Source organism: Sinocyclocheilus rhinocerous, unplaced genomic scaffold (assembly GCF_001515625.1).
Source record: "Sinocyclocheilus rhinocerous isolate Xijiao unplaced genomic scaffold, SAMN03320098_v1.1 scaffold534, whole genome shotgun sequence".
Classification (NCBI taxonomy): domain Eukaryota; kingdom Metazoa; phylum Chordata; class Actinopteri; order Cypriniformes; family Cyprinidae; genus Sinocyclocheilus; species Sinocyclocheilus rhinocerous.
The window spans coordinates 1356090-1383661 of NW_015646352.1; the positions used below are offsets into that span (position 1 = coordinate 1356090).

General features: G+C 35.4%; 1 protein-coding gene across 1 annotated transcript in view; it reads right to left on the reverse strand.

The window, feature by feature from the left end:
- LOC107707403 (spondin-1-like) overlaps window positions 1–27572 on the reverse strand; it is a 66494-nt gene that overhangs the window by 33253 nt on the left and 5669 nt on the right. The window contains exons 3-6 of the mRNA XM_016511391.1: window positions 25740–25873; window positions 21423–21496; window positions 20945–21061; window positions 19025–19173 (exon numbers count right to left, since the gene is read on the reverse strand). Coding sequence (XP_016366877.1) covers window positions 19025–19173; window positions 20945–21061; window positions 21423–21496; window positions 25740–25873 — 474 coding nt within the window. The remainder of the gene's footprint in view (window positions 1–19024; window positions 19174–20944; window positions 21062–21422; window positions 21497–25739; window positions 25874–27572) is intronic.

Sequence of the window (27572 nt, forward strand, 5' to 3'; positions counted from 1 at the left end):
ATTGATTGTGGCAAGGCCTGTGAAAATTTTGCCAGGGCAAGTAAAAAATTGAAACCACTGGACAAACCGGGCAAGTAGAAAATGTCCTTAGCGTTGAGCCCTGTCAATACGATCAAAATCAGTATCATAACACTTGTACACAGATCTGTAGAACACGTAGGTTACATAATGATATTTTAAAATTAAAAACTTAAAATATGTACTTGAAAGAAAACAAGATGACTTTGAATAGCATCATTGTAAAATTGTGAGGAAGAGCTGAGCAAGTCTTGCACATGTATTTCCTGATCTGAGAGTGACTTCCTGCTTAAACAGGAAGTAATAAATACCAAAAAAAGGTAGACATTGACAGAAGTCACAGATAAACAATCATCAGATTTCATATCCTGAAGCCCCACAGATTTTCATTTTCTATGAGTGCTTTTGTATATTGTTTTGTAATTAGTTTCTCTTGTATGAGAGCAGTCTGATACCTCCCACTTTAAAAAAAATCAGCCATGCTTTACATTCAATAAAATGATTAAACAAAATGAAAATAAAGTCTATACTGGGAGAGAAAAAAAAGCAATGTTTAATCATTTTGTTTTTCAAATGCCATGCCACAGAGCCCCCGAGCAAAAAGTTCAGGCATAATTGCTAATTCATATGGCCGGCGTGATATTGATTGCATACGTGTTGGACCAGAGGGCAATTCATTTGGAATTTTGTCACATCTAACAAACAACAGGTGTGTTGTGTTGGGTTTTGGTGTGCTGTTGTCATTTGGGGGTTGAGGTAAAGGTTATTAAAATAAACGTTTAACACTGGGATGCATTTTTATGAATGGTGCTCAGGGCTGTGTAATGCATATTCATTGTTTTAATCTCGTTAAGGAAGCAATCCCTCGACATGTAATGAGCATGCAGATCAGATATCTAATCGTGTGGCTTATCGCTAGCTCCTCAGAGGCAATTCTTCATTGTCAGGCCGGCAAATATCCCACAGATTAGCTGCAGGCTAGGTAGTATGATGCCCAGTTTGGCTAAATAAAATATAAATGTAGTCCATGGATATGTGACATGGTCAGTGAAATGTAGCAAAGGTATGCAGCTTTTTTGCTTTCACAATGTTCAGTATTTAAATGTGTAAATCATCAGTAAATTAAAGGGGTCATATGACGTTGCTAAAAAAAGAACATTATTTTGTGTATTTGATGTAATGAAATGTGTTTATGCGGTTTAACTAAGGTTAAAAAACACATTATTTTCCACATACTGTACATTATTGTTGTAAATACAACTTAACCACTGATTATTAGGCCATGTCCACACGTACACGGGTATTTTTAGAGTTTTTCCTTCTTCCGTTTTTAAAAAAAATCTCCGCCCACATGAAAACGCATGCTATAATTCGCTGTCAAGAGCATGTCAAACCAACAGGTGGCGATATAATCTCAACCGTAAAGCCATGTTGGCCAATCAGAAGTCTGAAAAAGTTTCCAGTAGGCGGGGATAACAGTGCAGGCTCCGACGTCACAAGCCAAAAACTCCGGTTTCGCTCAGCAACAATAAAGTTATGCCTTCTTTCTTTGCGTAAACATTTTGGCGGCGTTATGCAAATCTTCCCACATAGTGACGTAGACATGTGGGGGCGCTTAAACGAGGCGTTTTAGGAGGGCGTGGATGAGTCTTAACTTTTATAAAGAATATCTCTTTGGGTTTGAGACTTTAGTCTTTGCAACTTTAGGGATCTTATCTATTCACAAACAGCTTGTAACACTCCGAAGAGAAAGGAAAACTTGAAATCGCATCATATGACCCCTTTAAGCAGAGATGGACTCTGGCCATCATCAGAAATAGGGTACTCAATAGGGACTGACAAAAAATATTGATTAAATTAATAAAATAAAATAAAATAAAAATGTCATATCAAAGTCTCAATGCAATTTTTAAATAATAATACAAATATTTAAAAAGTGTTAACAAGTCTCATTAATTTTATGCATTTTGTCATATCAGTCTCAATGTATTTTTAAAAATAAAAACTTTACAAAAGTTTTATTACGTCTCATCTCATCATCTTATACATTTGGTTATAAGCAATCAATACTATAATATTTATATTATAATTTAAAATATCATATGATTTATAAAAAAAACTCAAAAAGTCCCAATACATTTAAAATATATTAAAAAGTCTTATCAAGTCTCATCTAGTTTATGCATTGATATAAATAATATAGAAATATATAAAATGTAAATAAATACATAAATGACATTAATAAATTGCACCTGAAAAACAGCTGGATTACAGGGTTGCAAATAATAGGGCTGCAAATGTACCCTAAATAAAGCTGTCATTCACACTTTGGATAAACTTATATTTCCCAAAAATATAAATTACCTCCTCTCACATGAATTTTTTCTCACATTTTCTGACAATATCTGTGTAACAAAACTTATTCTGAGATTGTAATCAGTCTAGATAGTAATCGATCTAGGAACAGAACTATCACAGCAAAAGAGTTTGTATGCAGTAATGCATCATTAATTTAAACGTATTAGCTTGGAGAATAACAATTTGATTATTTCTACTTGCATAACTAACATCTCTTACTTCACAAAACTAACACACAGACTTCATTTGCACTGCACTTTTTTTCAACCAAGGCAATACTTGACTTGTATCTAGCACTGTGACTGAATCAGCACTTTGTTTGTAATTGCATTACCTTCTCATTCTTTCGTGGGATTCAGCCATTTAACCTTAGCTACCTGCTTTGGTAATAGCCACTTATGTAATCCGAACTTTCTTTTCTCAAAGTCACTTTGGCAAGAAACCGTCTGCCAAGAATAAACCCCTTCATGTCCAGCCAAAGTGCTTCTATACCGGTCCACAAGCTTGAGCTAAACAATTTTCACAAGAACCAATTAGCATAAATTACTATGTAAATACCTTGATTATTCCTTGAGTAAATTAATAGGGTAAGTGACAACCCATTGTTGTTTCTCCTGCAGAACTCTGTCAGTTGGCCTTTTAGAGTTTCCTCACTGTCACCGTCATTATCTCCAAATGATTAGTCTCATCTGGATCATTGCTCAAGTACTTATTTCATGAATATGAATGATTTAAAACTTGATCTCTGACACCTATTTGAATATGCACACCACAGACTCTGCATCAGATGTTTTCACAGGATTTAAAGGGATAATTCACTCAAAAATGAAAATTCTGTCATCATTTACTCATCCTGAATGTTGGTACCAAACGATTTTGGTTAACATTGATGTATAAAAATACTATGTTCCACAGAAGAGATGATGTCTTAGAATTTTGGAATGACATGAATGTGCGTAATTGATGACAGAGTTTTTATTTTTGGGTGAATTGTTCCATTAATAAATATTCAACTGTTCTTAGTTTTCAAATTGACAACCCATTGGAAAAGTTACAAATAACTAATCGGCTTGAATGACACATGGCATAATTAATGAACCCGACATGCATAAATCAGCCGACGTCTATTCATAAAGCCTCAGCCTAATGAGTACAGAGCTGAGAGAGAGCGATCGAGGATCCATCAAACCCAGCAGCTCAGGAGAACATATCTGCCAACAGGCCCACCAGTGGATGGTGACATTATCTGTCTGATCCTGACTACATAGACAACCCCAGAACTACACACATGCAAACAAATACTCTCCGCTCTGTCATGCCCTTAGGTGCTTCATTAACACCTGTGCAAATCAGAACAAAAAGATAAAAAATCCCCTTCCAAAAAAAATTCACAATCCATATTTAGAGGTATCTGTTGTTGAAATATACACTACAATTCAAAAGTACTTTTTTTCAAGAAATTGTGACACTGAAGACTGGAGTAACGGCTACTAAAATTCAGCTTTTCCATCACAGGAATAAATTACATTTTAACACATATTAAAAAGAGAAAACAGCTATTTTAAATTGTAATCATATTTCACAATTTTTGCTGCATTTTTGATCAAATAAATGCAGTCTTAGTGAGTAGAAGAGACTTCTTTTAAAAACATTTAAAAATCTTACCAACCCTAAACTTTTAAACTGTAGCGTAACTGGGAAAATAATTACAATTAATAATTTTTACCAATAATTTCTTAATTTCTTTTCTACATTCTATATGTTGTGATTTCATTAAGCAAATTCACCTTAAAAAGTGACATCTGTAAATACAGTAAATTAGGATCAGTTCATATAAGATGTATTCAAGTTAAAAGTATATTCTTACAGACAGACACATCAGCAGAGAAAATACTGTACATGTAGAGCAAGCTCACTGTTCGTGATGCTCGAAATATTGGAAGAAAATTCTAAACATTGAATTTGGGGTGGAGGTTTATAAGAATGTATCTCTGAAGGGAACTGACTGTCTTCAGAAAAGTTTCAATGGCATTTTCTTTTCATCTTACCTCCGTATAATACAAATTAAAGAAGTGCAGTGCAGCTTTTGTTATTTTAGGCCAGTTCAGCCTGTAATAGAGCAAATCAACAGCTTGCTCATGTACTCTTTCATTCTTTCTTGTCTCTTCCTTAAAGAAAAAAAAATCAGCAATCGGTATCAGAATCAGCCGACAATCGGAATAGTCCATGAAAAATCAAGATCGGTGTACCTCTAATTTTTGTAGATCGCCTACTGGTTAGTTTCCTCAAACATTCATAACTTTGTCTAACTATTAACAGCAAGTCAAGAGCGTGTGAGCGCACTGATCCACTTAAACTGGTATACACAGAATGTATACACACACATAAACACACACAGTGTTAGTGTGTACCTGGTATTCCCTACGTTTATGGGGTTTAAAAGTGTGTGTGCACACATGTGTGTGTGTGTGTGTGTGTATTTTGAACAACAATGTATACATATACAGTGGGTACGGAAAGTATTCAGACCCCCTTAAATTTTTCACTCTTTGTTATAATTGCAGCCATTTGCTAAAATCATTTAAGTTAATTTTTTTTTGTGTTTTTCTGTCAATATGGGGTGCTGTGTGTACATTAATGAGGAAAAAAAATTAACTTAAATGATTTTAGCAAATGGCTGCAATATAACAAAGAGTGAAAAATTTAAGGGGGTCTGAATACTTTCCGTACCCACTGTATATGGGTGCTGTTCGACTGGGCTGATTCTGATCGTAGTGGTGGGCTGTTTGGACCAAAAATTGCCAGGGCTGATTTTCTATCCCAGTCCAGCCCTGGTTGTATTCTACTTGTCGAGACTATAGCTATACGCTATAAAGTGGGTTTTGCACCCAAGCATCTGGCATGGCTCAAAATGTGAAGACAGTACAGCACTACCTTAAAGACATTTGACACCTCCGGGAAAATCTGTTTCTTTGACGTGCAGCTTTCATGCCTCATGTTTTTCAAGACAGACTGAAAAAAAGAGCTGCGATGGACCTGCTGACCCGACAGATGTGGCTCAGCCCAAACCAAGCTCCTCAGTCCCCCGATCCTTGATTTTAAATGGAGTCCAACAAATGATCAAGACATCTCAGGAAACATTTCCAGTTTAGGCAACGGACTTAATTTGAACGAATCATTTAAAATTTTTATTTAGACTGCCACATTTGATTTAGTGTTAATGTACCATTTCATTCTTGAAACTGAAGTGATACTGAATGCTAAAATGATTATATGTCTTCTCCAGTTATTTAATTTCAGATTTGGACATTTTGTAAGAGTAATTCTTTTTTTCTGTAAGTAATGGTAGCTTTTCAACTCAAAAGTGCCTAGTTCCTCTCCTTCCATTACTTTCAGCGAAGAATCCAATGAAGCATGTTTCAAAACAGTCCAAATGAAAGACCTTTACAATCTCCTCTGTCCACATCTTCCTCTTTAAAGGAGTTGAAGTCTGTCTTCCACCACCTGTCACTCTCCCCCTCATTCGTCTTGAAGCTCTACAGCCAATCATCTCTCAGTCTGACAGGACCGCAGTGGGACTATTACAGGCAGGGATGTGAGTTTCTGCTGGAAGGCAAACAGTGCTGAAAGCCTGATCTGTAATGGTCGATACAGCTTAAACTAATAACAAGAACAAAAGTACTTTTGTGGAAGCACCATGTTTTTGGGACAAATATTAGAAAGATGATAATCATTTAGTATCATGGTATAATGTCCAAGTACCAAGCAGGAATGCACAATATTAAAATTCTACCCAATACAGATTATTATTGTTATATAAATTATGGCAGCTAACTATCAAGTTGCTGATATAAAATTTCTATACAGTTTTGTAAAAAAAAAAAAATACTACAAATGAAATAAGTAATGAAATGTAATTAATTTAATTAATTTTAAGTTAAATGTAAAAGTAATTTTAATGTTAAATATAATTAAGTATAATTAAATTTTAAATTAAATGATTCTAACAAAAAATGTACAATAAAAATGGGGAAAATAAGAATGATGAACTAAATATCCAATAATATCAACCAAAATTTATATGCACTGGGGTTATTTTTTATTATAGTTGACTAAAACTACAACCATAAAAAACATTCGTTACTTGAAATAGAATTAACTTTAACTAAAATTAAATATGGAAAAATTCAATTAGTTGCCAAGGCAACATTTCTCATTTTCACTTAGTTTAACTAGCACTAGTGCTGGGCGGTATGACCAAAAATTTATATCACGGTATGGTATTCGGTATGAACCGGTATACCGCCCAGCACTAACTAACACAATAATAATTTTATAGCTTTAACAAAAATGTCAGTGATTCTAACTGATACTAACACTGATACACAAGTTACCATTAATAAAATAAATGAATTACAAAACATTTCTAATATTGGTCAATAACCTATATATTGTGCATTTCTTTTAGAAAGACAAACATTATTGGCTTTTTATAATGTGCACCAATAAAATTTACTTTTACATGGTGTTTGCATAGAAATATGTCTTAGCAGTGTGTGGACACAACTACCCTACATTGATAAAAATCCATTCACTCCATTTTTCTAAGCCCCCAAAAACCTAAACAGTCTCAATTATCAAGCCGTTTTGATTTTCTGAGCAGTATGACATTATACTGCTCAGGCCCTGCCCATGACCAATGACTGTCCTGTATTAGCATATCTCCGCTCAGCCAGTTGTAAACTGTCCACCCCTTTCTCCGCGCTCGACCAGCTGTATAGCAACAACAATTTCTCGTAAGCAATGCAGGTGTTTTGTAGTTGGATGTAAAAGTGAACATAAGGCTGGATTCACACCGCAAGTGTAAGCAGTGCATGAGCAGCGGGGTTTTTTTTCAGAGTGCATATTAACAAATGAGTGCATTCACACCGGGAGCTGGAGCAGCGCGTGAGCGTCAAGAAGGAGCGTTGTGTGAGCAGCACTGAAGCAGTACAGTGTGAAGCGGAAACAGGTGTAAGAGTCTTCATTTTCTCCCGACGTCAGAGCCACTGAGGATGCAGTGGATTAGATTTGTTTTTGATGGTAACGCACCACTGAATACACAAAGAAACAGAAGAGAGGGGTGGAGTGAGCATTAGCTCATTATAATTTAAAGAGACATGCACCTAAACGGGTCACTGTGAACAGAGCTAATTTTGACAAGGTAAAAAGGGTGGTGTTTTACATGACTATTGAGGAATTTTAAACAAAGTATGTTGCAGACATTTCATGAAGACCCTAAAGAATCATATCATCTTGCGGAAAATGAGCATCCGATGTCCCATTTAAATAAAAAAGTAATTTGATTATGAGTCTACAATTAATAAATCACATAATATTAGATAAGCGCCTTTACATTTTAAATTCCTAATTGTAAAAAGTACCATGACCATGAAGCTTAATTTTTTTTAAATCTGCTTAAAATTCAGGAATGGCGTTACTGTGTAACAGGTGTTTTGACCTGCCATCAATCCCAAAGACAGTCCATTCAAATGAGCATCAGCTCTTCTGACACGCACGCTAAAATCGTAACAGGTTTCTTTTTTTAATTGTTCGCTGTCTTGGCTGGCCTTTTGAGTATGCAGGCTTCTCAGCTGTCAGTCAGCAGTGTGTATGAGCTTTGGCCTTGTCAGTTTGTTTTGTGCACTGTCTGACCTCTCTCTGAATGATATGTGTTCTTTCGGGCCTCCCAGAGCGCTAGCACAGAGCCGTGCAAACCAAATTACGGAAGATTACTGTCAGTCGCCGAGGTCTCATTTACATAGGGAAAACAAGGCAGGGGAAAAGAGCCATTATTGAAAACGGATTTATGAGGGATCTCTCATGAATTAAAGAAAGTGCATCGCATAATGTGGCTTTATTGTGTTTTGTCCAAGTGCCGGGTTATGAAGACTGTACCGATTTAGAGGGAGTCGAGCGACCTGGATGTACCCTCTGAATCTCAATATGGGAATGCTAGCCATTCTTTTACATTCTTTGGATGCTGGAATGGAGAGTCTAGTTCTTGTTCCTCTGGGGAATGAACATTGTGAAACACCATGTGTGTCCACTGAATCCTGAAATATCGCCAGCCTGTCTTTTATAAACATCTATACACCACTGCTATGGCTCTCAGCATGCTAATTTCTGCAGGAACAACAGGGTTATACTTTGGTCATTCGCAGCAGCTCTAGTTTGACACTTGATTGCATTATAAATATTTGGTGTGCATAAAACATTTAAAATATGAAGACAATAATACGCATGGCTTTTTAGAGTTCTTTATTTAGTTATAACATTTAATAAAAAAAAACTAAATATTTCAGTGAATTATGTCATTAAATTAAAAATAATTAATGAAATCAATTTAAATTGAATAATTATAACAACAAATGTAATTAAATGTAATTTAATGTTAAATAAAATAATTCTAAGAACACATGTACAGTAAAAATGGGGGAAATGAGCATGATCAATTTCATTGAGTAATATTGACTGAGACACACACACAATGCTAACAAATACCAATAAAAAACACCACTAATTATTGTAATTGTAACTTTAAAAATACGAAGACAATAATCTGCCTTTTCTGAGTTCTTATTTAATTATAACAATTAATTATATTCAATTTTATTAAATTCTAATTCTTAATTTTTTTTTCTGAATTTACCTTGAATGTGAAGTTGTGATGCCATTTTGCAACAGTTCTAAGATAAAGAGTTATATGCAAACTGTTCCCTTCATTTACATAACATATTTAAATATTCAATATTATGTTTTCTCCAAGAAGTGCAGAGAGAAAAGTGCTTGTTATTTTAAAATAACTGACATCATCTCATAAATATTCACAATATAAATACTCATGAAACAAGGCAAAATTATGATATACCTTATAAACGGTCACCTCAATATTTGACATGAATTATAACATGAATCACTTCTCACTCATTTTGAGCCAAAGAACGAAGTGAACCTAATACTACAAGACAAGAACTTGCTCAATGTGAAAGCACAATCAACAACTACTAATGCAAACATATTAATAATGAATGCCGCAGTGCATGCTGGGAACAGGACAAATGGGACTATTTGTGAAGGACTATTTGAACCCAAAAATATGCATTAATCAAACTCACTTGCTATACTTGTTGGTTTGACTTTAAAAAAGTATGTAATAATCATTTCTTGTGTCCCAGAAAGTTGAAAGCTTTGGAAGAGTAAGTAAAACAAACAAACAAACAAATAAAATTCAAATGATTTTTTTTTTAAATATTATTTGGTTAGAAGGTTTTTTCCCCAGTTTGGTAAGAGCTAGAGCCCAATTTTAAATGTCTATTTTCAATTCGAGTAGTCAAAGAGAGGCTGTAGGCTTTGAAGGGTTGTATGGTAGCTAAGATTCCCTTTAAAGTCTGTTGCCTCAGAGATGGAAAAAAATTAGAGCACATCCTGTAACATGTCAGATGTGAGTGCTTAGCGTTTGCTTTTTTCACTTGGGAGACTTGGGGCCGAATGGTTCGCAGCTATTTCCTCTGAAACGCAGAAGTGGGGTTCAGACGAAAGTGAAGGAGGACGTGGTAGGCGGTCCTGCCTTATCCCATGCGAAGAGGTCTTGGCAGGCTTCTAATGGAGCGCCCAAAAATAAAGATGTATTCTCTACATAGATAGATAGATATATAGATAGATAGTATTTTATATGATATAATATTTTTAACAGCTGTTAACTGTTTGCACTGTAAACCCCTCTCGAAAAAGAGGCTCTAGTCTGTTGCCTCAGAGATGGAAAAAAATGAGAGCACCTCCTGTAACATGTCAGATGTGAGTGCTTAGCGTTTGCTTTTTTCGCTTGACAGACTTGGGAGACTTGGGGCCGAGTGGTTGGCACCAATTTCCTCTGAAACGCAGAAGTGGGGTTCAGACGAAAGTGAAGGAGGACGTGGTAGGCGGTCCTGCCTTATCCCATGCGAAGAGGTCTTGGCAGGCTTCTAATGGAGCGCCCAAAAATAAAGATGTATTCTCTACATAGATAGATAGATATATAGATAGATAGTATTTTATATGATATAATATTTTTAACAGCTGTTAACTGTTTGCACTGTAAACCCCTCTCGAAAAAGAGGCTCTAGAAACCCTCGTGCACTATTTTGTACTCTTGTCATTAGCTCACTTGCCATCTCTTTCACTTCTTATTATAGTTTGAAGGTTGGATTTAATTATCACCTGGTAATAATGAACTGGAATCAGTCTCTCTATCTATATCACACAATCATCTTTCTTTCTCTCTCTTGTTCATTCTTTAATTTACACAGGAAATAGGTAAAGTCAAATTTCATCTATACATGTAGCCACCAGGAGCGGCTCAAGGGATAATCTTTTACTGAGTCGCAGCAAGGTATCACATTGCTGTCAAAGAAAGCACAGCTCCATATCCATGTAATACACCCAATCAGCATCGCTCCATTGACCTCTACATCCAGAGTGTGTCACTGTTAATTACAGATCCACAAATTACCACAAAATGCTTCAGAAGTCTGTAACTGGACAATATAAAAGAATAAAAAATATTTTTCCATATTCTGACAAAGCATCAAGTCTGCTCATACAAAGCCTCATATAGTATGAATCGGTTCCTTCAATTAAAAATGTTTTAATGGGTTATATGTAGTGCTAGACGGTCTGATTCATTTTAGTAAATCTGTTTGTTTGTATGTAAATTTATCAGTTTTTTTGTGATTTTTTTTCTCCAAAAAATGAGTCCCCACATATAGAAGAAAAAATAATTACAATTATTAAATACAGTTAAATCATTGATATATATGCATTTTATAAAAATAATAATAAAATAAACACACACACAGCCAAAGAATAATATTGCCTTCAAATATTGCCTTTCATGCAGAGTGTAATGTAGCTTTATGTGAATGTAAACGATCTTCAAAGTTGTAAAGCCGGAAGTGCATGATAAATAAAGTTATTGTCTCCCAAACGAAAGAATCATCTCTGAACAGCCTAAAGGAGTCGTCGGTAATTCGAATCCCACTTCTGTGATGGCTACACATCATGGGGTAACACATTTGCATAATGCCTATGTTCTACATTGGCCGGACACGAACAACTTGACCTGCCCTCAAACACTGTAGTTTGTTTGTGTGGTTGACATCATGTTAAGAAGACGCTGTGTCCTATGCTGTGAAACTAAATTAGTTTTATTTTCACTTCCAAAAGATGAGGCTGCAAATAATCAATGATTAAAATACATTTTTTCCACTGTATCACTTTCCACTGTATCACTGGATCACCCAATCTTTTTTTGTGTTCCCGTCATTTTACTGACGGCTGCTTCTCTAATCTCAGGGAGTTCAACGCAGGATTCACAAAACGCTTGCTCTTGAAAAATGACTCAGTACCCAGTTTATTTGGACCAGCTGACCACTGAATCACAACCTGTGAGTATGATAAATAATAGATGTTTATATTTTCTATCAGGTGTTCAAAATACAGAACTATGGCAATGGGCGTATAATTTCCGACACAGGTTGTACACGGTAGACCAATCACAACAGACAAGGCCGTCTGACCAATCATAGCACAGTAGGCTCACGGAAAAGAGGGGTTTAGAGAGACTGAATCTTAGAACTGCTTTGAATGAATCCTTTGGGAATCGTTGGGAAATGAGGTGATATTACATGCATATTTTGAGAAAATGAAAGCGTTTTTTAACCTTGCATGCATGTAAACCTACACTCTAAAAAATACTAGGTAAAATACAACCCAGTGCTGGGTAAAATAGGGACAACCCCAGCAATTGGGTTGTTTTGACCGCTGGGTCAAACCGCAGGGTCAAAACAGCCCAATTGCTGGGTTTGTCCCTATTTTACCCAGCACTGGGTTGAATTTAACCCAGCATTTTTTAGAGTGTATTGTAGGCGACTCCCAAAACAATATTAGGATTATTAAAATGGCAAAATAGGGGGACTTTAAGTTCCTGAAGGAATTAAGTGTTTTTCAACAAATCAGTTGAGTAAATTATTCAATGACTCCCTCATAAAGAGAGACACTTGATTCATTCCTGAATGAATCAACATATTCAAATGAATTGGCTGAATGAATGAATCAATGACTCACTCATAAAGACACTTACTGGAGTAAGAACATAACGTATATATATATATATATATATAAAGAACATATAAACATATATATAAAGTACACACACACACACACACACACAAATAGTTGTTTCACTGTAGCAGAACTACTTAAACTATAAGTAGCTTAAGCTTATAGCTTGGAAAGACAGTAGCTCAGCAGCTTCCCCAACACTGGTAGGTATTTTCAGGGAGGTTGTTGTTGGGGATGTGCGTTGGAGGTTCTCAGCTGAGCTTTGTATGGAGATCTTAGGCTTTGAGTCACTGCTATCACAGCAAAGTCCACCCCAGATGTTTCACATTCCATCATGATCCCAAGGATTACTGGAACACATGACCAAAGCACCTTTGGACCGGGGTGCTTACGCAGGTTGCCACACACTCACCGAAGTGTAAATGACAGAAGTTGTGTGCACATCAATAGAGGGTTCATTTTGTGCTTGCACAGCCAAAGTCCCAACTTAAGGCTCCTAAACCCTCAGAATACTAGGGTTATAAAACAAGGGGTATGTATTAGTAGCCTCCTTTATGAAAATAAAGCTTTGACGTCAAACACGCCCAAAGTCTGGAGGATGTTTTGGAGAAATTCCAAATGATAGAAAACTCAAGGAAACTGAGTTGAGTTGAGAACTGGGTCCCTTGAGCTGTGACTTATTCATGTGTTTGGTGAGATTCCCATTAGGTACTACAAACCCCAATTCTTCTTTCTGGGCTAGATGCGAAAAAAAAAAAAACACACGACAAATGGAAACAAACTGTAGTGCTACTCCTCCAGTTGATTCTTCTCAAGCACTAAACACACATTACAGCACTTTTACGTTGTTTACAGAGCTGCAAAAAGCCTTGAAACAATTCGCTGGACACTGTTCTTTTTTTACATCAGTAATGCCTGTTGGAACCACCGCCAGTAGAAGCATTAGCTTTGTTTTTCATACGCCGATGTCTCCGTGCAGCATCCAAAGCACAGCTGACAGGCAACCTGAAACCTACCAGTCGGCTGAAACAAGACAATTGTTCTTGGCTAAAGCACTGAAACATCTTTCTAAACAGTGTGACCGTCTACAGGGCCAGGTCATGCTAAAACGGACAATGGGACCAGTGAGCAGAAGTTTTGGGATGGTGTGGAAGAATCTGATGGATACCATCCAAAGCCCCACGAGCTCAGCCTGCGGGAATTAGGCATTAGGAATACTGTCATCGCAGCTTGAGTCGGAGGTGGGTACAAAACGGCAAGCACAACTCTTTATTTTCCATTTGGTGCTTTTTATTCTAAAGTGGTCTTTCGTTGGATCTAGCTAGACACATCCAAGAGAAAAATGAGAAGTTAAGTCACAGAGATAGGCAAGAATGAGTCTTTCTACTCTAAATATAGATTCCACGGGGACTGACTTCTTTAATTGCTAGTTTGAACAGCGCAATGGTAGAAATTTGTTGTTTTGTTGATGACCTGCACTGCTAATGAGGAACTCTGAGAGTTTCTGTGCTAGAAACGTATCTCAGGCTAACACAATGTGCATACGTTCAAATTCAAAATTGCTGTCATTAACACTTTTTAAAAGAATGCAAATCAGTTGTGATTCTTCTTGAGAAACTGAGTAAGAGAAAAATATAGTATCTTTATTAAGAATTAGCATCAAATGAATTAATTTGAACCTGAAGGCTGTCCTTTTTTTCTATGTTAAAATGCCCTTAATATGCACAGACAACTATAAAAAAAAAGAGAAAAAAAAGCTAACACTGTGGTGCTACATTCCTCTGAATGATGATATATACTGACATATTGATCATATATGCAAGTAAAAAACATTTTAATGCATCCTTGCTGAATTAAAGACATTTATAATGTTACAAAATATTTCTATAAATGCTGTTCATCAAATAATTCTGATTGTTTGATTATTCCAAAACCTATTATGCAGAACAACTATTTTCAACACTGATAATAAGAATGCTGATTTCTTGAGCAGCCAATCAGTATATTAGACTGATTGCTGAAGGATCATGTGACACTAAAGACAAGTTATGACAATTCAGCTTTGGTTTAAAAATAAATAAATAAATACAAAAAAAAAAAAATATATATATATATATATATATATAAAATTAGAAAAAAGTTATTTTTAATTAAAATAATATTTCACAATATTGCAGTTTTACTGTGTCAAATAAATGTAGCCTTGGTGAGCATTCGAGGCTTTTTTCAAAAACATTTTACAAAAAAAAAAAAAAACTTTTGAATTTGTAGTGTACGTACACAGGGAAATAGACCGAAAACCAGTTATGACAGTAGACGCTTCACAGCTTCAGCTGACAGTTAAAAAAAAAGAAGGAAAGAAGCACTTCATGTTTAGTGGGTCAGCAAAAACTAAACATCAAATTCATATCAATGCTGCAATGTTTAATTAGCACATGCAGACAATAATTAATGGAGACTGCTAAGAGGCACAAACAAACACCCACCTATACAGCACAATAAAGATTCTCGCGGTGTATTTAGCATGTAAATAGAGAGCTTCCATACTGTTAGTACAAATGGAAATTTCACAGTTATGTATATCGTAGTGCTCATAAAGCATTAAGCATCCTGTCCTCTTCAGGGAAAGCTTCATTGCAACACACATTTCATTCACTTTCCCATTTGCCTCACACTGTGCTTTTGATAGATTGTGGGATAAATATATCATCGCCGAGATGAGATGATAATACGATTCATAATGACATAACAGCTAAGTTGGGATAACAAATGCTAAGAAATTGCCTCAGAACCTCCTAACTTACTGTGTTTGTCAACGTCTGAGATCTTCCAAAAGCTTGCATGACCTTCCTAGAGTCAGTTTTATGACACCTCTGTAATCATGATGTTCACCTCATTAACCAACTGAAGCATGTTATAATGCTATTCCAAATTTTTATTCCAAGTTAAACGTGTCTGTAGAAATGTGAACCGTAAGCTCAAGGTCAAAATTCACCAGGGGACTCTGGGAGAAATGAAAATTACATATTTTAATCATCATAAAAAAAGAGTGGGAAAGAGATGATTTGAATTCCGCGGTCTGGCAATAAAAAAAAGACTAGAAAAAGATTACATCTCAGTCTATGCGGCAGCTACAGAAAAGAAAATTACAGCTTTTAAAAGACCTTTTGACTTTGTAGTGCTACAAGGTAGAGCCATTGAACAAGCAGTCGTAAACAAGATAATAGTATAATTTATCACTCGAGCGATATTTCTGGCTTAATGCAAAGCTGTTTTGTTTTAGCCTATTATAAGCGTTAGCTCATTATAGGATTATTTTCTCACTCATTTTAAGGTCAGGTTTTGAGATTCCAATGAAATACTGATGGAAATTGTGCTAGTCCACACTTACAAAAGAATGCTTGTAAGCTTCTCTGCAATGTTGTTGAATACGTATTACTTACTCCTGTCTATTGTCGCAATTTGGCATTCAGAAAAGACTCAGCTGCAGCAACGTGATCTACGACTGAAATATTTATCTGCACGGCTCTTTTCTGCTGAGAATGTTCTGCGATTGCTTTCCCGAAAGTAATGTGCGTAATGGTGAAATGATGCCTGCCAAAATTGACAGTAAATGACTGTGATGGTTTTTGGAAAAGGCTTTGATGACTGATTTTACAGTAGCGCTGCAATGTTTCTGGAAGCTGCTTCCTCTAGGCGAACAGCAGGGAAAATTATACGTTAAAGAAGTCTGAAATACCATTTTATGCTAAAAGCTTTAAAATGATCCGAACTATACTGCATTACAAATGTAAACATGTTAAAGGAATAGAGCACCCAAAAAAGAAAAATGTCCATAATGCTCTTTTCCTTTCAATGAAAGTGAATAGTGACCAGGGGCTATCAAGAAGTACCACAAAGTACCATAAAAATATCATAAAGGAAATCTATATGACTTGTTCATTATATTGCAAGACCATTTTTATGGTACTTTTATGGCGATTTTTGTCATTTTTAAAGCTTGACAGCCTCTAGTCTGCAATTTACTTTCATTGTATAGAAAAGAACAGTGTGAACATTGTGTTAAACATCTAAATTTCTCACTGAAAAAAAATTTAAAAATCAAAGGTTTAGATTAAAATGAGGGTGAGTGAATGATGACAGAATTCATTTAGTTGAGTGAACTACCTCTTTAAAGTCAAACAGCATAGTGCACATCAAATTAAAACTAAGTAAAAAACTGCCACAAAGCAAATCAGTTCAAAGGGCCCCTGCAGACAGATTCACCTTTACTGGGGTTACAAAGCGTCCGCACTACCTCAAAAGATGAATGATCATGTCAGGTAAAACCAACCAAAAGTATCAGAGCGGAGATCAAGCATGTGGAAAAAGCCCTGAAAGCACAAAAGAGCTGTAAAATAAAGGGACAAGACAGAAGAAAACAAAATAAATTCTGGAATGACAGACAGCTGACAGCTTCAAAAAAGGAATAATAAAAAGTAGCTCTATTTGGCCGGTGGCTTATACTGCACTTTTGTATTGTGCCTTGGTGTTCTTGCACTATGTGCCTTTGTATTTTTAATATTGATTTTTCATTGTGTAACTTGTTTAAACTACTTGTGATTTTTCTGGTCTGTTGGAAGAACTGTGTAGACAGGACTTTTAATGCACTTGTTTGCAATGCCAAACAAAACAAATGTTGACAGCACAAAAGTGCCTGTAGCACAAATCAATAAATAATCGTGGGTAAATTCGTCAGCCATGCCCCGAAACAATCAACAAAAAACAAAAATGAAAACTGAAAAATGTGAAAAATGAAAACTGATGAGACATCTTATGATCTAGTACTCAGAAGTGAATCATCTTTCTTATTTTGATACTGCAATGATGCAAAAATATGTTTGATTTAGTAAAACATCATATATTAATATAATATATAATATTTATATAAATAAAGAACAAAATTTTATCTTGCATTACTAATATTTTTGATTTCATTATTCTTTATTCTATATATATATATTATGTCTGTGTGTTTATATATATACACACACACACACAAATAAAATGTATATATATTGTGCGTTTATGTATACACACACATATGCATACAAATATATTCATTCTATATTTTTTATATTACGAATAATTAAATGTTAAATCGTTTTTCTATCTATCTATCTATCTATCTATCTTAAAAAATTTAATTTAATATATAATATTTCATTATTCGTAATATAATAAATATATAATATTACATTATATTTATATTTATAATACACACCCAACACTTGATTTGAAATTAATTTGTCCAAAACAAAATGTCTGTCGTATTTGCATGTGGGTGAAGCCGAAAAGATTCTGTGATCATCAATCTGAGATGTGCCAAGATGTGCACTGCAAATCCACCTACAGTGCATTGTGCAAAAGACAAATGGGAACATCTAGGGTATGAACCTTTCCCAGGCGACCTTTAAAATCCTCATGGAGGCAGCCCGTCGTGTTAACGCTGAATTATACTACACACATCTTCCTACAAAGCTGCTAAATGACCTTCGTCTCAGACTGCATGCAATGGCTAACGGATCTTTCAAGAGGCGGAAATTAACATTAAATTACAGCAATGTGAAGATTAGCTGATACTGACTAATGTGTTTAATTAAGATGCTAGGGAGAACCCTCCATTAACTGATCAACCTTTGACATGTTATTTCCGACGCCATGAGTGCGTGGGGAACTTCAGAAACATAAAATGAGTGCCAAGCAACTTTTGATGGAGTGAAAGCAATAAGTAAGCTAATGGTTTTTGATGGAAAAACTTCAGCAAGAGCATTGCTTCTATACTGGGGATTTTGATTAATTCCAGTGACTCAAATCTTTTGATTCCATTCACCAATAAGATTTGTTCTTTCTGTAAATTATATCATTAGCCTGAAACAATCATTTCAAACAAATGTTTCATCTATTGTGAGTCACTGAATCAATCATTGAATCAGTGAGTCATTCACACCCAAAACGAGTTTAGTTATGCCTTATTAAACTTTATAAGTCTTCAAGTCAGCTAAAAGATGAAGAAATAGCTTTTAAGCACAATAAGCTCTTTCATGAACAAAGACAATAAAGCTGATTTGTTTTCCTCCATTTTGTCGACTAGAGCTGACTTTTATCAAGCAACCAAAGCAGTGATGCACTTCACAAGGGAGATTTTCAGCGTCAGTGGAAGAGAAGAGAACGATTTATTCACTTAAAAAGATTTATTCATTCAGATTCATCCCTTAGTTAGTTTGTCAAGGTTTAAAATAATCCTGAACAAACAGCAAATTGAAAAAGCATCAGAAATGTAATGAGCCTAATCCTGGCCAATGAAATTTTTTTTAATTCAATCTCTGTCGGATAAACTGCTGCTATTTCCAAGAAAAGGACATCTTGGTCTGAAAGTCGAGCAATTACTTCAACGCTAGCTTTCAAGCTGAACTGTATCTGTCTGATCCTGATATCTCATCTCGTCACACTTAGCCAGAAGGCCTACCTTTTGTCGAATCTCCTCCTCCATTTTGACGGGTGATCCATACTCAGCCACCTGCTTGACTCCTTCACTGGCGAAACCTCCATACTCCCATAACATATAGCTTCTCGAGTGAGACGCGCCAATGAGAGCCGACCAATGATTAGCACGTCCTTTGGGACAGAAACAACAGTGGTGAACAAATAACAGATCTTTCAAGCTACAGCTTAATACAATGTTAAATCCTCCCAGATAACTTCTGAAGTAACTTGTTCTCTACTGTGTATCTTCAAAATCTAAGCCTCTACTCTTGTCTGTCTTTAAGGAGCCTACCGCATACATCACCGTCTGTTTCCACAGACCCATTAACTAGCAGCAGTGCGGTATGAGACAACATCCGCCCGGCTTCTCTTATCTCACAAAGTATCACAGTCCAGGCTGTAGTCCTGCCTGCTTGCCAGACAGTAAATAACAGATTAGATCATTGCTGCCACACACATAGGAAATTAACCAGCTCTCCTGCTGACTGCTATATTAGCAAACCAGCCCTGAGAGCTAAAGCTGCAGGAGAAAGAGATTGCTGGCCACCTCTGCCCATGTTCTCACTCTTTCTACAAGCCACTTTGTTAAGATTTTCAAGTTTGAGATGTAAAATCAGCGTGGCATCAAAATATATCAAGAATGTGTTTTCAGTGCTCTTTAAAACTCAATTGTAGTACCTGACTGTTAAAACTACATTTTTGCAATTAATTAAAAAAAAATATGAGTGTGTAAATCTTTGCCACTTTACACTTATAAAGATGCTGGACGATTTCAAACACTTACCGGTATTTCAAAATGAAACAGAACATGGAAAATGCAAACACTGAACTTGATGCAAATCTCCAGTGATTTGATAATATAGCTAATTTCTTACATTTCATTTACTTTCATATACTTACATTTCACACTAATTAATCACAAAATTTTCAGCATCACATCTACATTTTATTTGATTTATAGTACAGATAAATGTGACCCTGGACCACAAAACCAGTCTTTTAAGTCGCTGGGGTATATTTGTAGCAATAGCCAAAAATACATTGTAGGGGTCAAAATTATTGATTTTTCTTTTATGCCAAAAATCATTAGAACATTAAGTAAAGATCATGTTCCATGAAAATATTTGTAAAATTTCCTATTATAAATATATTAAAACTTCATTTTTGATTAGTAATATGCTTTGCTAAGGACTTCATTTGGACAACTTAAAGGCGATTTTCTCAATATTTAGATTTTTTTGCACCTTCAGATTCCAGATGCATGATGTGTAAATCTAAAAAAATTGACCCTTATGACTGGTTTTGTGGTCCATGGTCACAAATTACAAAATGAAACAGTAATGAATGCCAAACTTGTAAAAATGTAATACCAGGTAAGGTACCATAATTTGCAAAATGAAGATATCATACAGCTGTATGACAAATAAATGTGTTTTATAGGCAGTATACTGCACAACCCTAGCACAATGTACCTCACAATGTGATCATATTATATTAAAATATAATATTTAATATAATATTGAATCATGTTAATCTGTTGATTTATTAATGTTATTTATTAATTTGAATTAGCTTATTATATTAGTTTTCATTTTAATTGTACTAAATTTTTTACTGTATGTGCTTTTGTTATTTTTATTAGTTTTTTTTTTATATAATCTCTGTTTATATTTAATTTACATTCATTTTAGTTTTATCTTTAGTCATTTTAGTACTTCAATGTAAACATTTCATTTAGCACCCTTTTTGATTGTTAAGCTTTTTAAGTTGAAGTTCTCTAATATTTCTACTTTATTCCAGCTTTATTTCAATAAATGAACACTTTTAAAATGTTTGTTTTAATTAACAATAGCAACACTGATGCGAGTATTGTGCTCATGTGTCACAAAGGGTTTGTTCTTACTTGGGTAGTCTTTGGGATGCACCTTCTCAGACCAGTTTCCATAGAAAGTGACTCTATACTTGGCTGTTCCACAAGCACAGCACTCTTGCATGGGTTTTTCAGTCATCGCAGCTGGATCTGCAACGTTCAGAAGATGATAGTTATTTAACTTCAATTGCACTGTGTCCATTATTTCCATTTTACATCCTTATTTTCAACCAACTGCTGAGAATCTACGTTTCTCCTTTTCTTGTCACATAACAATGCACATGTGCATTTAACTGCCTCCTTCCACACACACTCTATATAAACATTAAACATACAAAAATTGATGTGGAATGAATAAACACAACCATTTACAAGGCATATTTTATTTAGAAACATCAAAAACAGATGACAGAAAAAGAGGTCTGTTCATGCCAGGAAAAAAAATAAACTTTGTAGATTTAAAAATGCTATCAGTGGGGATGTGCATGAGAAACTCAGCTTTAAAAATTACCTTTCTCGCAGAGTTTTTTGGTAAGTGAGCCCTCATCTTGGAAGAAAATGATTCTTCGCTGTACAACACTGGCCCTGTAATGAAGACAATACAATGTTCATCCAACTTTTTCTGCCTTTTGTCTGTCTTTTAGATATAGTTCTGAGAAAGTGCGCTTTTACATTTACTGTACCACCATTATCGCACTCAAAATTGTATTGTAGTGGGAACAGACAATGCATCTTTTTAACAAAGGCTTCCGCGCATAATGCTACATTTGCAAAATGCTACTACCCGAGAGCATATTTCAATGACTCCAGTCAGTATCCTGAATGCTTTAAACAGTTCGGCTTTTAAAATGAAGCCATATAGAGACATCAACTGATGTCAATATGTTTAGCAAGAGTTGGAGGAAAAAGCAAATGTATTCAAGAGTACCATCTATGTTCAGGGGGCGGTGGAGGTTTGAATCTCTTTTAAAGCTGCCGCTGATGGAGTACCCCAGAGACTGAGCCACACTCAGCTTAAATCGACCCATGTGGAATATCAATGGCGAGTCCTGCTACTGTCCCACTAGAGCCCATTGCCGTTGCTGTCAGTCAAGGATGTGGCATGCGGTAGGTCTGACCATAACGCTATGCCCTCCTGAGAATAATCCCACATGTTTTATGTGGGTGGCTTACAAGAGAATCTGGTGCTGGCCTTATTAAAATGTGAAGGTGTCTGGAATATGACAGATTTTTGGCTCATCTGGGCTTTACAAATTGCATTTTCAGAAATTGAGTAACAACCCAATTTGACATAGAAAAGAACCTTGAATGCTGTTCCTCTTCATGGCCCTTTCACTGCAAACACAATGCAAAAGAAACAAAACGAATTGCCACCCGATTTTGTTGTTAGGTTAGTAGCTAAAATAAAGTAAACAAAGTGGGATCAAATCATAAGATATATTTATATTATTGAACTACTGCAGAGTAGCGCACTGTTTGACAGTTGACTATTTTTATTTTTTTGCACCCTCACATTCCAGATTTTCAAATAGTTGTATCTCGGCCAAATATTGTCCTATCCTAACAAACCTTATTTATTCAGATTTCAGATTATGTACAAATCTCAATTTTGAAAAATTTACACTTAAGACTGGTTTTGTGGTCCAGGGTCACATATGTGCAAAACAATACTGATGGCAATAAATTGTCTCATACAGAGAAAAAATGTGAATGTTTGTAGAATATTTATGTGACAAATCACAGGTTATGCCTGTAATCCAAACACATATGTTCATGGACCCTTAACAGTGGTCAACTAAGTATGACTGCTCAAGTCTTGATCCATTCTTCTCAAAACTTCTTAAGACGTCTCCTCTGTTGGTATTTGGTCTTGATCGTCTCATCTAAGCCATTTATCTTCAGAGTACCAAAGCTTGTCAACAAAACCATCATGTCTACCACATCTTAACTGCCTTCCACAGCTTGATGGCACCAAAGAATCAAAGGAAACAAAATCCAGATCAAAACTTCCTTCCAATCCCTGGTCTGTTTGACATTTCACTAGAAAAGTGCTGGAGGGATTCCAGATGTAATTGCACTTTTATTTGATGTTCATTGGGCGCTGTTGCCAGTAGTGTTTCGGAGCCTGAGCGCTGGCATTCGGCCCGGTGCTACAAGGTGCAATGTCTCCACGGTTCTGACACGCCAAGGCAAAGTGACAGCAGATTCAGATTCACGTTGGCACAGCAGATGCTTCCCTGAAAATGTTTATTGGAAAAAAACAGACATCCCTGCCCTAATAAGACAGATGGGTAAATTAAAAGCTACAATAATAATTCCTTGAGTTCACAGATGGACGGAGACGAGACCTGGGTAGGTTATATGGGTTCCAAGTGAGGTGAAGGAGAGACTGCTATCCTTTTTGAGAAGTTAAAAAAAGACAGGGGACAGGGGGACAGAGACGGGATGAAAAGGATGAATGAGTAAGTGGGTGATAGAAAGAGAACAGGAGAGAATGAGAAAACCGTGCAGGAGGACGCTAGCTCATAAATACTCATACTGTGAAGGTTATAATTGTCTCTACATCAATTTCATTTCACAACTGCTACACAAGCAGATTAAAATCTGCTTTACTAAGTAAACTAAAAAGACATTCAGGGGCTCATTTAAGCAGTTGCATCACTTTTAGATGCACTGTTTCAATGGAAAAAAGTTCAAGCCACAAACCTGTTGAAATACTGTGAAAATATTATGGATTGCCTACTCAACTGTCAATCATCCATTGCACTACAACAAAGGGTTTAAAGGTTTAGTTCCAACCAGATCTCACGAGAAAACAAATATTTTACAATATGGCAATCTTGTATTAACATTGTATGAAAATGTAAAATTTGTAGAAAAAAAAAATGTAAGCATGATCCACCCCTGACCCTAAACCTAAATATAAGTCACTGGGGCGTAAGCAGATCATCTCAGTGTATGAATGAGATTGTACAAATTATGAATTAGCCACCAATTCCCCAAATGTAAAATAGACATGAATTACCATGTGATTGTGTTGCAAGTTTACCCAAAAATGAAAATTCTGTCATCAATTATTCACCCTCACTTGATTTCAAATCCAGAAGACTTTCATTCAACTTCGAAACACACATGAAGATATTTGAACCTTATATTTAAACCTGAGAGATTTCTGTTTCTCCATCGAAAGTCCATTCCACCAAAACTTTGAAAAATCTTCAAAAAGTTCATAAAGACATTGTAAAAGTAATCCATATGAATCGAGCGGCATAATCCAAATCTGCGCTCAAAATCGCATAATGTCTAGTAGATACTACATTTGATTTAAAAATTACTTCATATCCGTTAAAAAAAATATGTTCTATATAGTTTTATTAATTTGGGTGGTATGAATAAAGTGTCCATTGAGTATCCATGCACACTTCAGAATCTCGGCAAAAGTAGTAGGTCAGCCGGGTACTTTTCGACTGTTTTTTGGACATACTACTCTTTTCACACACTGTTTTTCACCTACTATACAGTATGGAAGTAGGCATATTTGGACACAGTGCAGGTCTTCTGAAGAGACACAACTGCATGACCGAACTTGACACGTGAGAACAAACCTCACTGGTTCTTGAAACACCTCAAACATGCTTGCATGACATATGAAAACAAACCTTATTAGTTCTTGCGAAACCTCAAATGTGCTTGCGTGATGCACAAGAACACATCTCACTGGTTCTTGTGGAACCTCAAACGGGTTTGCGTGACACGTGAGAACAAAACTCATTGGTTCTTGCATGTCAGACAAGCACGTTACGCTTACAATATTTGAAGCTCTTCAAGGGCTCAGGTGATTGGCTCAAAAACAGTCCAGAACTGAGTGTCCATGAGCAAAACTGGCAGATATCAAATGGCATACTTCACATTAAAATGAATGAGAATGTTAACGGATAGCTTTTTCCTGGTATTATAGACATCACTGGTTCACAACAAGTGTAAACAGGCCAACAGAGTGGCATTCAGAGGCTTTCAGAAAGTGAGAGTTGTTGTAAAGGGTGTTTTGAGGGTTGGCACCCATAATGTTGAAAAATGCATATACGCACCGCAACGTGTCCAACTTGGAGCGAAAAGAGAGACTTTCAGATGTCTTTAATGCATCAAACACACTTAAAGTTGTTTATAACCTCAAAAGGAGTGGGAGAAGACAGCATGAAAGCATGAGGGGGTGGAGTGGAAACACCACAACACCGACAGATAATTCAGATTTTGTTTGGTTGAAGACCACTGTTGTGTGCTTGTGCGCTTGCTGTATGTAAAGGGAACTCAAGTGGGAGGATGTTGTTTGGATTCTCAGAATATTTTAAAGCTTTCAAAGCTTTTTTAAATTTTCATAATCATCTGATTCGCAGCCTCCAGATGATGGGACCACTCAAGGGCAATTTCAATGGCTCAAGATTAACATACAATAACTGCCCAACATCAGTCAATCATAATCACATCTTCTATCGATGGCCCTAAATTTATTTCTGTTTACTCGGCTTCAGATATTATTGGAAAAGACTGTTTTCCTTTTTCAATACTTTCCCAGAACGTGACTGATAAAACACTGACTAAATGAGACAAGCACTCAAGACTCAGTATTGTATTCTAGACACTAAACTCAGTATAGAGCCCCAGACTGTACCCCCTGTTCTGTCTGTTTTCTTTTCTATTTATTCAACAATCTATCAGTTCAGTACCACAGACTTTCATCTATCAGCCTAAATCCATGGATTCTTCTCATTCATTTATTGCTATCCAAGACCAGAATAATAGTAAAAATAAAAATAATACAATAACTCACTTGAGAGTGACACAACCACTGCCAGAAGGTGGCGCTGTCCAGAACACCTGTATCCTTGTGCGTCTTCTGGGAATGCTCTCTGTGACGGCCGGGGGGCAGTTGGTCATAAACTGCGTGTCACTTTCATCAATAAGCTGTGGAACAGGGAACATTGTAACTTATTTAATGTTTTTAAAAGAAGTCTCGTATGTTCATCAAGGCTGCTTTCATTTGATCAAAAAAAAAAAAAAACAGTAAAACTGTGCAATATTATTATTATAATTTAAAAGCTGTTGTTTTTTTCATATTTATAAAATTTATATTTAACATAATATATTATATTATTTTTATATAATGTATTTAATGTAATTTATTCCTGTGATGTAAATAATAAGATCCTTCAGAATAACATGATCCTACAGAAATCATTCTAGTATGCTGATTTGGTGCTCAAGAAACATTTCTTATTATTATTATTATGCTGAAAACAGATCTGCTGCTTAATGTTTTGTGGAAACTATGATACTTTTTTTTAGATTTATTTGAGGAATAGAAAGAACAGAAATAAATCTTTCGGTAACATAAATGTTTGTATTGACATTTTTAATCAGCTAAAACTTTTTAATGTAGTAGTATATAGCATAAATATCTACAGTATCATTTAAAAGACTTGAAATATAGTGCACCTAGTCATGTGGACCACTTTTATTTTATTCATTTTTTCTTTTACTTTTATGAAGTTACACAGACTGTTATACACTATGAAATGTCATTTTTGTTCCATGGCAGAATAAGAGCATACACATTTGAAACATCACAAGGATGAGTAAATAATTTTCATTTTTAGGAGAGCCTTGGAAATAAAACAAAAACAAATGGCATTCAGAATTCCAAAAATCTAATTAATTTCATTTTTTTAGTCCAATTATGCAACAGTTTCCAAATAAACAGTAAACTAGTACCGTAAATGAGCTCAGTGATGTAGAATCAAATTTCATTTTGTGGGCCAAGATGACTAACTGTACATGACAGCCCTTTCAACATCTTTCAGTGCAGAGGACAAATATTTGTAACTGACGGTTCTGTGCTACTTAAACCTAGAGCTCATGATAACCCACGAGGCAACATCTTGACACACTTATCTACTAGGCCCTTCAACATTTGTTGCAACTTTTGAAAAAAAAAATTAAAAAAAAATCAGTAATTGAGAAAAATGCACTGCTCTAATCCACACACATGAATTGGCTTTTTAAAATGTTGATTAAACGCCTGATTATAACGCTCTTCTTTATCATTTGGTCATCATTCGATGAATTACTGCTTCCATTATAACTAAAAATGTATTTTAAACTTCCATTTTTATAACATTGTTTAATCACTCGCTTTCCTCAGGCGGTAATATTGTAAAGAGAATTGCGCCAAAGAGCACTGAGCTTTGTGAAAAAAGTTATATAATAAGCCTAATTTACAAAGAACGTAGTGTATTTATGCTAAAAAAGAATGACAGCAAAAAACAGTCACTGTCTGGTTGAATGAGATTTTGAGTGCTTAATAAATGAGCCCTGAAATACCTCATGCAAAACCATTTAGTAAATTCACCCTAGAATTTATAGAAAAGAGCTAAAAAAATATATATAATTATTATTATTTGTCCCATATGTACTTTTGCACATTTTTATAAGTTAAAAATAAATAAATAAATAAATAAATAAAAGTACATGTAATATATGTCTTCCAGATATATATTAAAGCTTCTGTTTGTAAAATCACATTGTCCAAGTGATGGAAAATTCCAGTGGAGTACATGTAATATATGTCTTCCAGATATATATTAAAGCTACTGTTTGTAAAATC